Consider the following 12,738-nt stretch of genomic DNA (forward strand, 5'->3'; position numbering starts at 1 on the left):
CAAATAAAAAAAGAATCATCAAAATCGGTTCACCTACTCAAATGTTTTGAGGTAACAAACGTAAAAAAATAGAGTCGAATTGATAAATACCTTTTACAGAAATCGGTTAAAAGAAAACGTAAATAGAACAAAACCTAACCACATATGTTTTGTGAGGTTGACAATGTAAAATATAAATAAGTAGTTTACAATTTTAATATTAAGTCAATTAAATAATTATAATAATTTTAGTATTAAATGTTTTGAGTTTAATGTTAAAGCAAGTATTTTAGATATTGTATTGGAAGAGCGGGGTCTCCTAATACAGGCATTACTTGCTTAAAAGGAGATCTCTGTAACAATTATTTCTTTGTAAAATCTGTTGAACAAATAAAGTATTTTTAGTCTTTTATTTTTAAATACAAATTGTTTGTAGCTTACGCCACACTCAATATCGTTGATCCCTAATACAATACAGCGAAACTGCCTGGAACAATATTTATTTTCCTCACAGTCATCAACACTACGCAATTGCGGTTCACAAACGATTTATGAACCTGCTATTACACTATATAAATCTCTATAATGTATGAAAGACACTAGTATAGTTCCATTCGAACGCGATGGGTGTGGGTTCAATCTCAATTAGGTAATGCTTATATTTAAATATATATTTGGTTAAAAATAGCGCGGCGTTAAATTCCGGCATACGATATCAATATATCTATTTTTATAAAATAATAGAGATTAGAGTCTTTATTATACTGAATATTCTTTTTTAGTTTCGCGCAGTATCGTGAAGCAAGCTTATCTGAGAACGTTAACATTTACACTTCTGTTCCCCACTTTCCGCCAAATTCTGTGGGCTTTGCACGTTTAGTGGTAGAACTAAACGCCACGTTTTGCCTCGTCACCAGAGCGAGAAATTGAAAATACTAATTTAATTTCCTCGAATTGGAGTCGAACCTACAACTTGTCGAGTTTACACTTGCATTAATAAGCTCTTTCGCCACGACTGGCCTGATGTATAGTTCCGTTACAAAATACAAAGTAAAGTGAACAAAAATGTCATTATTTACAATTATGACCAAATAAATGTCGAGATTGCAGTTATATATGCGTGCAATAATTTTTTGCGTAAAATAAAAAACAAAAATTAATATAATAGTACTGACCATATTTTAAGTCGGTACTTATTTATTTTACTGCTTGCACAGAATGATTCGAAGTACGCTTTGTTGAATTAATAGTGACAGCACTCATGAATGTGGTATAAAAAATTGGTTAAGTGCGAGTTGGACTTGCCCACCGAGGCTGCCGCACCAAATTCAGGATGGTAGATCGATGGGATATAAAACTTATAAAATATTAAATTAAAAAACGTTAAAGTTTTCGGTTTTCGTTTTTACTATGAAATACTTATAAATTTTTACTTTTCGCAATTTTTCCTTTATGTGTGCTATAAGACGTTGCTTCGTACCAAATTTCAAGATCATCAAGTTCATGGGAAGTACCTTGTAGGTTTTGATTCCGTTGCGAGTTTCGAAAATTTGCGGCATAAACGGATGTATCTTTTAATTGAGTTGGGTTTGTAGTTTGATTTTTTCACAGCTCTAAGGGACAGTAGACGCGGACGGGCAAGAAAGTGATCCTATAGAGATTTCGTTTTTTACTTTCGAGGTACGGAACCTTTAAAACATTTATAGATATCATAAAAGTATAATTTTTAAACCATTCTAGCGTAGTGATTAAGAAAATGATTATTTTCAATAATATTCTTAACCCCGCTCTAAGAAGACAAAGTTCGACATTAGTTTCCACCATCTCAAACGAAATGTACCGAAAATTGATTACGGAGTATACATACACACACACACACACTGTAATGTGAGTATAGTCAGAAAAAAAAACATGAAATTGTAAAGAAAATTTTACGACATACTTAAGTTTTCAATACTAAAAAGAAACTTCAAATCTGATAAAAAAATCTTGGGGCGTGAATAAAAACAGCAATCATCCCTTGCCCTTTGTAACCTGAAGCTAGGATTGCCCGCATTCTATTTACGCCCTTTTCATAGCTAATCAATAGGTGCCCTAAAATTGCCTTATTGTGATAGAATACGTGACACAAATTACTGTTTTACGTTCTAACATTGTGTAACTTTTTATAGGATAGTAAAACTTTGTGAATGGTTTGGTCAGTTTTTAATAAAATAAAATTTTGTAATAAATATAAAGCAGCTTTTCATACTTTTCCCCACATGGCCCGATAGTCAGAGGTAATCTAGTGTTATAACTCTCCGTTTCCTCCTTTCCGGCCAATTTACAGTGGAAGAATTCAGTGCTGCGCTTTGCAAAAAAGTGAAAACAATGTTACCATTCATATAATTCCCCAAAGTGGGAATCAAACTCACTACAATTTAAAACATTCTCAACTGCGTTACAGCTGTGTTAATTCAGATCTTCATAATGAGGTAAAGCACATCGTTAACACTAGAGATAACAAAGCAAAGCTGACCTGATTGGAGACAATCAGCCACAAAGGTGTTTGAACAATCATCTTATCGGTACGTGTTTATAGATGTTAGATAGAATTAAATATTTAATTATGTGTGTGTTACATAATAAAATATTTGATTCTATCAATCCAGGCAGTCCAAAATTCTAGGAAATTCAAAAATCTGGACTCTTTTAGGGTTAAAATATCTAGAGATAATTATGTCTAATTAATTATGTCTATTTTAAGTAGCACATAAACAAGAAAAAATATTTCTAAACTGCTATAGGTTCGGAACGTCGGATTTCCAAAAAGGTATAATAATTTCATTTAAAATTTAGTAATAGTTGCGAAAATCAAAGATCTAAGAATCAAAAATATTTGTAGAAATAGTTATGTCTATTCAATAATATTACAACTTTTCTGTTGAGCTACTGACAGACAAAGTAGAGACGTAACTACGAACTTATATATTTAAAATTTGACATGTTAGAGAGTGTAGGAGAGCGATCCATACTACCCTAGTTCTCTGTTACTTTTTGTCTTCACAGGACATAAAAAAACTTAGTGTCACACACCTATTTCTTCATTTTTTTCCCATTTAAAAATATTAGGCGAAATTGACAATTAGGCCATTGTAAATATCGTCAGACACTCCGTTCCCTACGTTCCCACTGATGGCAGAACTGAACGATGCGATTTATTATGCTCCCAGAAAATATATTATTCCTCCAAGTGAGAATAGAACAGTCTAACAGTCGATGTGCACAATCAGACGCTAGTGCTAGCTAGTAACTAGTGATCGTAGATTCAATTCCCCAACCACATTACAACCTGTCACAGCCAGCAAGAGCAATTGCAACTTATTAGCGACACATATTACACGCCTGTTCGTCCATAACCACCAACCAAAATATTCCAAAATCAATCACCAACTCCGTACTGAATATTCATGTTTCAGTTACTATCGTAAAACACGTTGTCCAATTCCCGTCGAGTAGGCGTGTATGGCGAATTAATTAATTGGCAGGCAGCGTTGGGCCGCATCTGGGCAGGACCAGGTCGTTACATTTTATGACAACAACAGATGTACGGTAATCGCCTGCATCGTGCCGCATTATTGTGAATTTGAATTTGGGATTAGATTAATTGTTGGAGATAATTGAAATTGTGTTGATGATTGTCTTTTGGGATCTTAAATGTATGTTTTTAGGTGTTTTATCTAATTTGGTTTGATATTTAGACTTTTTAAGTGATTTTGATGCTATAATTTCAAAATTTTGTATTATTTAGCTCATCCCTAACACCTCAAGAAAGAGAGACATAGTAGAAAATATTATTTTTCTAAAATAATATGTTTTTTACAATAATTGGTGAATGAAACTGTTATTAAATCATTTAAATATCAATTAATATTCCGACTATAGATGATAGTCGCGTAAATCCTACTTCGGGAATCAGTTACGTTTACAATATAGGCTTTTCTTCAATTTCATTAACAAGATAATACCTAAATAAGAAAATGAGATCATTAGACTCGGACAAGAACGTCACTGGTCTAACTAATAATGACAAAAAAATATTGAACCGTTTTATTTTAATACTCATAATTAACGCCCAAAGCAAATTAGCCCTTGACACGCTGATAAAAGTATTGATAACTTTGAGGATATCCCCCTAAAGGAAAATTAACAACGAAATTTATAATGAGAATAATTTTGAAACCGTTTCGGTAAGACGACTTAAGCTAATAAACAATTCAAAGTATTTTAACGTGGGTAAAATATTATCAAATTTGACGAATAATTTGATACCGTACAGAGCTTTAGAACAATGGGGACTTATCTACATAATTAAATTGATTAAGTCGACTCCAAACTTATTTTGACAATCAACAGTGTACAGATGTTTTTCTTCTTACGTTTCGCTTCTGCGGCTATTCTTTGTTTACATTTCGTTATTTTACCTAAATGAATAAATTTTAAAAAATATTTAATAAATAAATTAAATTTTGTTTCAGGTAACTTTCAAGGAGACATAGCTATACCAGATGTAGATTATTTTAAGCCACCCAACACTGCCCCTATTACATCTAAGATTAATAAGTCGTTACAAGAAGAAGTAGAAAGACTTAAAAAAGAAGTTCTTCTAGAAGGACTTCAAGTCGAGGAAGAGGGCCTAACTGATATTTTAAGAAAAAGAACTAAGCAACCATCACAACTATATCAAGATAAACCTAAGAAATATAATGATGCCACTCTTTTAACTAAGGTGCAGTTTTAAAGGATTTTTAAATTATTTGTATATTATTGAGATATTAGGCATTAATAATATTTTCGGTGTATAGTGGGGAACAGCATGGCTTAATACTCTAGGTTCCCTCTGCTTACCTCGCCGTGAGCGGAATAGAGCGTGACTCTGATTAATTATTAATATTTTTGCAGGTCATACCGCCAGGTCTAGATAGGGGAATTTTAATGAAAAACGGTAAAATACCCCCTGAAGAAGATTTAGATAGCATTAATTTTGCGTCTCCCAATAAACCAAGCAACTTCAACCAAAGCATTATAGACAATTTAACAGAATCTGAAAGTTTAGAACAAGATGGTGTCTTAGTAGTAAATATATCAAATGATAATGTTTTAAATATAAACGAACTGTATCCTTCGATTCTTCAATTATCGAATTATTCAAGCAAAGCTGATGAGATCACAAACAAAATACAAAGTAATAGTCGCGAAATAACTGGTGATTCTAAAAACAATATCAAATTTAAAGATATACCTGAAAATGTAACTGTAGCTCCCGCTCCTACAAATGGAGTTTTGCCAACAAATGAAGTTAATGAAGATATTGTTGATATTGAAAAGCTTATTATAAATAAAACTAGTCTAGAAAAAGACGATAAAGGATTCGAAGGTAATGAGCTAGTTAAACCTACTGAGAGCCTGCAGAGCTTAACAGGTAATTCAAATCACAAGCGACATCGAAGGAGAAGACATGGTAACGGACGTCGGTAAGTGTCACACTTTACATTTAAAGTTTAGTCTTCATTCTAATTTATTTCTACTTTTTAGCATTGTTTGATTTAATTTTATTTTTTTAATTTGCTCCGTAATATATAAATTTCACAGTATTGAAAATATTTGCCTGTATTATGAAAATAGGACCTAAGTGATAAAAAAGTAATCGTTCCAATTAAATATTCTTATCTTCATTAGAACTTACCTAAAAATAATATTTAAACAATAAAAAATAACATATATTTATAAATTTTATTTTAAATCAACAAAGCTGCGAAAGATATTCAACTTGTTTAAGACTGAACCATTTAATATCCGTTACCTTTTACTTCGTTCCCGTAAACCTGATTCTGAGTTCTAGAAATAGAATATTTCAGTAATGCAAATGCATTGCAAATATTTCGAAGTTCACGTTTCTACGTAAAATAGATAGTTGTAAGAGCTTCTTTGTATGTTTTCAAGCAAAATACATCATTCATACAATCTTATGCATAAAATAAAGTTTGAAAGCTTGCTTTTACTATAGCTTACAAACGTATAAATAAGTATAGTGTATAGTGGAACTATGAATTTGAATGTAACGAAAACTATTTTTTTAATTAATAAAAGTAAATTATTTAGAAATAATAGAATTCTATTTATCTGTCCGTTAGTACTTATATTAGTCGCCGTGACAACAAAAAAATCATTTCCATTGCCATGGATGTGGAGTATTATGTAAGTTAATTACAGGAGGAAAAGAGAAACTAACGTCATAATAATGTTAAATATTACGACGTTATTTTCTCTTTTCCTTTTCAAATGCAAACGGAAAATGGGAATCAAAATCTATTAATATTTTCTCTACAGTCTACTAAATGTCACGTAAAGTTAAAAAACAAAGTTGAAAATTTTTAAAATATATTTTTCATATTATTTATTTTAAGGTTAAGAAATATACAATCAAACGAGAGATCCGGATATAATGCATACAAACATTCCGATGAAGACAATACACCTTCACATGAAAAAAAATTTTTTCGTCATCAAAAAAAGTTGAAATTTGGGGAAGAAAGTAAAAAATATGAAATACCAGAGCACGAATTTGAAGAAAAATTCGATGTAAAACCGCCTCCGAAAGATATAATCAATATTTCAAATGGTACAGAGGGACCTTTTAAGGAATGGTTTTTTCGAGACACCGAAGATGACTTAGAAGCTAGCGAAAGCCAATTTTATAATCATACCGAGGTATTTACTTTATTTATTTTAACATAATAGAAAATAGGGGCACGAGGGTGTGACTGTAAAGCGATAGTTGTGGGTTCGATTCCCATTCAAAGGAATGAATTATTTTAATTATTAATCGCTCTCGTACCATGCCAAAAGGCCGGCTTAAAATTTGGCGGTAGGTAGAGAAAGGAGTGTCTTAACAATAGGTTCTTTCTGTCTACCCAGCTATTTCAACATATAATATGTAATTAAATATTTCATAATAATAAATAAAATATAATATGCAAATTGATCTATTTATTTCTAAGGCAGAGAAACAAGCACTTAGACGTTTTCATAATACTTTTGACTATAACGTCATAGTAGCTCGTTGAAGTTATAAAAGTCTAAATTGAAAAACTTCTATAAACTCCTGTCTACAGATGTAGGCCTCAGGCTAGACAGTTCCGTTTGAATGTTTCCGTTACTTTAGAAACTTTGTTATCCTGGGAATATATATATTTGTTGCCATACTAGCGCATTTGAAAGGTGTTCACACTAAAATTGTGGTTGTGAGTTTGAATCAGTACGAGGCAATGATAATACTCGTATAAAAAATATATATTTTTGTGGCCCTTGTCTGGTTAGACGAAGTGCAGTGATGGAATTTTCTAGTCAAGATAGTAAAATTTGTAAAAATAGTTGGAAGCGGAAAGCGAAGTGTTTTAACACTAGATTTTCTCCGCTTACCTCGTCAATAGCTGGAAATATTTAAAATTAAGAACATATTATGTATATATTTACGTTTTACGGCTTACTAGAAATCGGAATATAATAATTTTGTTATTTCCTTTCGTCTGTGCGTCCTGTCGTCGACCATAACTATTATATAAATGCAAGAAAAATAATTCTTATTATATTATTTATTATTTTTACATAGACAAGAAGAAGACATCGCACAACGAGGGCGGCGACAAATAGAAAGGAACGTATTTGGGAGAATGGTGTGATTCCTTACGAAATCGACGGCAACTTCAGCGGAGCTCACAAATCCTTATTTAAACAGGCTATGAGACATTGGGAGAATTTTACATGTGTCAAATTCGTTGAAAGAGATCCAGGATTGCATAAAGATTTTATAGTGTTCACTGAAAGACCTTGTGGGTAAGTTTTTTATTGTTCACTTTTTTTCTTGTTTTAACTCAGTAAAGTTATGAAGCAGAGTAGGCATAAGGAACCTAGTGTTAAGACACTGCAATCTGTATTTTCCGCCTCAGTAGCGAAACTCAACGCCGCGGTTTTGCCTCGACACAAAAGCGAAGAAATTAAAATATTATATATTTAAATTCCTTCTGTGAGAATCGAATCCACAATCTGTTGCGTTTAAAGTTACACGCTTATCACCCTATTCCCATGCTTAGATAAGGTCGCCTATTTAATATTTTAATATATTAATATATTAATCCAGAATAAACAATACCTAAGACGTTTTTACTAAATTCAAATTTAATGCGAATATAACTTTTGGGGCCTGTTAGAAATAAGAATGAATTAATAATAACAATTATATTAAATTAAAACCCTATTTTTTCAATAAACAAGTAACATAATCAAAAATCAACAAAATTTAGACTAATTCAGTCAATTTATTTCGTAAATTAGCAAATTATGGCTTTGCATGACAGATTTTGATGGCCAAATTACTGGAGCATCCTAATTTATTGCAGTTGGATGCAGTTGACTAAATTCGTTTACCAAATTGTGTCAATTTGATACGATATTATTTTTGTGTGGGTTGTATTAATTTTTATGTAATTTGTTTAGTTTCACGTTCTATCCCGCACATATCAGGTTAGACCGAGAAACTTAGTGATCAGACACTCCGTTTCCCAATGCTAATTTTTCGAGACATAGTATGTTGATTGGCGAAACTCAACGCCAAACTTTATTTCGTTAACGAGCGATCGAACCCATAAACGTTCTTTTTATAGTCTTTTAATTTTCTTACTAACTGCCATATTTCCTTTACTCAATTCATATTTAGAAAATTTGAGACATTTCTTGGTATTTCTACATCTGATGCTTCCATCCCTTTATATTTTAAGTATTTTTTTTCTACTAAAATAAATGTACGCATAAGTAAGCATTTCATATATGTATGTACAAATATTGTATTAAAATAAACAAAAGTAAAACCTATTTTCTTTTTCTTAGCTGCTGTTCCTTCGTGGGCAAACGCGGGGGTGGTTCTCAAGCAATTTCCATAGGAAAGAACTGCGACAAATTCGGCATAGTCGTCCACGAGCTCGGACACGTGGTGGGCTTCTGGCACGAACACACCCGCCCCGATAGGGATCGACACGTGCAAATTATTAGAGATAATATAATGACTGGTAAGTTTATACTAAGTTACTGTAAGTTTAATTAGTTTGCTATCTGTACTAGGATTTCTTGGTGTAGTTTTAATTGCAGGGCTTTGACCGTTGTAGGTTCGATCTCCACTCGAGAGAGAGAGAATGATTAATTATTTATTAATATTTCTTCGCTCTGGCACTAAGGCAAAAACCGGGCCTTGAGTAACGCCACTTAATAAGCATTTCCTCGAAAAATTCAGCTGAAAGTGGGGAACGGAGTGCCTTAACACTATGTTTCCTCTGCCTACCCTGCTTTGTGCAGGATACAGCGTGAAGCTGAAATAAAATGTTAGATAAAGAAAAAGCATCGATTAATCACGTTTTTTTTCTGCGTGTAACAAATATTGTGGAGTTAACCTGAATATTTTCTAGGCTTAAATAGACCAGAAAGAAGAACTTACATCACTATCCCTGTCTAGTCTCATCAGATAATGTACAACGTTAAATTTTAAGACGAAAGGACTCTCTCGAGACGTCACATCACTATAAAAAAAGTATAACCAAAATTTTCCTCTTAGTTTAATTGTCAGTACTGAAACGATGGTAAGACCCTCTTCACATCAACTTAGAGTGTCACCTAAATTAAGCTCTCATTCAATGAGAATTAAACTGTTTAACCGTCGTCGGTGCGTGTGAAGACGCCTTTACCCACGATGTTTGTCTGTCACTCCTGACAAGTGAATTAATACTGAAATTACTTTCAATTATATTTAGAGTAGGTACTTAATTAAGAAATTTCGCGGAAGCATCCTGTGTTAACCTAAATATGAATAATTTGGCAAAATTAATTGTGTTTGCTTGTAAATTAAAGTCGGTACAATTGACACGGATAGCTTTTCAACGGTTTGTGAAGGAATTATTTGGGTATATTAGTTAAGCTTAACTTTTAAAAAACTTCCATAAATAATCAGATATCTAAATTATTTTATTTGAACTTGTAATTTTGCGTTTAATTTATGTTCGAAACCAATTTTCATAATAAGTAGGTATATATAGGTATATTTTTTTTACCTTCATGGTTTTTTTTTAGAACACACTCTGTTCTTTATTTTCCGCCAGTGTATAAGACATTACGTGTTGAATGGCGGAGTTCAACGCTGCAAATAAACCTATGCTTCAATGAAATCCATTTCTTCAAAGACCCACTTTAACAAACTGTTCCACGATTAGGTCGAATACTTGAAAATAATATGAATACAGTGTGTCCTTTTAAAAGAAATATACGAAAAACCTACACAAAATCCTAATTAGAGTCGGCTTATTCGGGTTTCTTATATATTAAAGAATATAAAAGATTGTCTTCTAACAATTGTGCTCAGAACCTAAAACAATTTCAAGTGGCCTTTGTTCCTAAATAAACATTGAGTTGAAGATGAAAAAAATGATATACAAAATAGCAAACTCTCTAAAGGATCATCTGAATAAGCCTTATAATAAATAGTATTTTAGAAATGTTACAAAGCTGGAGATTTGTTCTGTCAATTTATATGGACAAGCTTGACCATGAGAAAATCTTTTTATATTTAAAATATTGAATAAAGTTGATTTCAATTCATTTTTAAAATATATATATTTTACATTTTATAGTTTACGCAAACAAAGATGGAGGTGGACACTTGTTTATTACAACGCGGAAGTACTCGTATTAAGAAACCAGAAGTCCTTTGGACTTTTCCTGGCAGAGGCCAGGGTGGCGCAGTGAGAAAGTCAATGCTCCCAAGCAATTAATTATTTTTATTTTCCAACTCTAGTGAAACTAAGCACTACGTTGAGTTCCATTACTCAACACGATATGTTTCAAATTAAGTTAGAAGATAGAAAACGGAATAATTGGCACTAGTTTTTCTCTGGCTACCCTGAAGCACAACTTTCCACCGATTTCATCGTATAATACTAGAAAAACAGCTATATGACATCAACATAAAAAAGTGGAAAAAATAAATTGATACCACTTTTAATTTTAACCAGCCTCGCTAAGCCACAAGGTGGAGGAGAGGTCTCCGTGGAGTGCGTAACGTAGCCGCGTCTTTTCTTAAGCCGCCACTTGACCTGAATACGACGTGCGTCTGAAATGTTCACGTTTTTCACGCCGTTGCATAACGTTACTTGAGAGAGGCTATTTACATTTTTTTTTATTTATATTATATATTTTTTTATATTAGGTGCTATTTTCTGGTGTAGAGGCAAGGCAGAGAGTTGAGATTCACCACAACCCGTTGCAATATCTTGAAATTTATAATAAATTTGTAATGATGGAGAATGGAGTATCTTAACGTGTGGGGAGTGGGCTCCCCTTCCCTCTAACTTCCCTGCTATATTCGGTTCACAATGTGAAGATATTTTTGAACATAAATGAAAGAGCAATTAGCAAAAAAATAAAATAGCACAATTTTACATAAAATAGATAACAAAAAGTTATAACTACCCACCCATAAAAAATAATCAATTTTTAAACACAAAACCTCATGACCATAAGTTTATTCAGTAGGGAATAACGAATAGTGGCATTAATTACGTACATTAGGAGATTAGCATCGTTCATGACACAGTTTCTTTGAGCTGGATGTCACCAGTCATTGTGACTTGCCTTTATGTATAGAATTGAATACTAAAGTCGCGTTGAACCATAGTGTAACGTATGTTTAACTTTATAGGTATACTAGAGACTCAAACGCGGCTTCGCCTGCTTAAACCTTATTTTATATTATAGCTAAACGGCAATATTTTCTTATAATAAAAAGTATCGTATGTTCTTTCAAATTTCTTTAAGTATATGTGTATAAAGTTTCATGACAATCGGTTTAGTGGTTTTGGTGGGAAAGCGTAACAAACAAACTTACCTTTATTATAATATTAGCATGATTACTATTTACCGCCAGCTAGGTTTGCGTGAACTATAAAGCGCAAAAATCATTTTTTTTGCCATGGACTTTCTGAGCAGTCCTCTTTTAGTTTCTCTCTCTAGACTTTGGGAGGTACGTATATACCAACGAGTTTTTTTTAAATAAATATAACGTAACATAAACGTCCAGTTAAATTTTTTAATGATTTTGAAAAAAAAATTAACAAAAACCAATCATCGGCTTCTCTCTATTGGCCAACAAAAAAAAATGTAAATATGAAAATTGTATTTTTCCATATAGCATCAATAATATGTCACGTCCTTGCACGTCAATCACTCGGGAATCCGGAAGATGTCACTTCCTGTCTATTTACGTCTACGCGTGAAACAAATTATATTCGAAGCTGTGACCGACATTTAGAGTGACATAACAGCTAAGAATTTCTAATAGCTTACATAAAAATATGTTTTAAACTTTAGCCTATACTTTATGGCGGAATCTTAAATAACTACATAGGTTCAAATACTAACGTTAAAAATTAATTGTAGGTAATGTGATTTTAATATATTAAAAATTCTAAATCAGTGAACATAAGGTTGAAATGTTTCAGAGCAGCATTTCAAATGGTTTGAAAAAAATATAAATTTATTATTTTTCTTTGTAAATACTTAAAAGCGTCCGCTAATATTGCTACATTTAATATATAAAGATAAACAGTCTTTACTAAGAAGCCGTCGTAGCGTAGCGGCATAGCGATTTAGAGTTATGGGCTCGATTTCTGATCGAGGAAA

The 12,738-nt window shown here is 32.3% G+C and overlaps 1 protein-coding gene across 2 annotated transcripts in view; it reads left to right on the plus strand.

Moving 5' to 3' along the window:
* The window catches only part of tok (tolloid-like protein 1 tolkin), a 75,801-nt gene that overhangs the window by 44,983 nt on the left and 18,080 nt on the right, over positions 1-12,738 (plus strand). For both annotated transcript variants that reach the window (XM_085186671.1, XM_085186670.1), the window contains exons 3-7: positions 4,497-4,747; positions 4,921-5,492; positions 6,426-6,729; positions 7,631-7,854; positions 8,905-9,083. In XM_085186671.1, coding sequence (XP_085042797.1) covers positions 4,497-4,747; positions 4,921-5,492; positions 6,426-6,729; positions 7,631-7,854; positions 8,905-9,083 — 1,530 coding nt within the window. The remainder of the gene's footprint in view (positions 1-4,496; positions 4,748-4,920; positions 5,493-6,425; positions 6,730-7,630; positions 7,855-8,904; positions 9,084-12,738) is intronic.

Source organism: Heliconius melpomene, chromosome 6 (assembly GCF_056956725.1).
Source record: "Heliconius melpomene rosina isolate 202511_hmr_F chromosome 6, ASM5695672v1, whole genome shotgun sequence".
Classification (NCBI taxonomy): Eukaryota; Metazoa; Arthropoda; class Insecta; order Lepidoptera; family Nymphalidae; genus Heliconius; species Heliconius melpomene.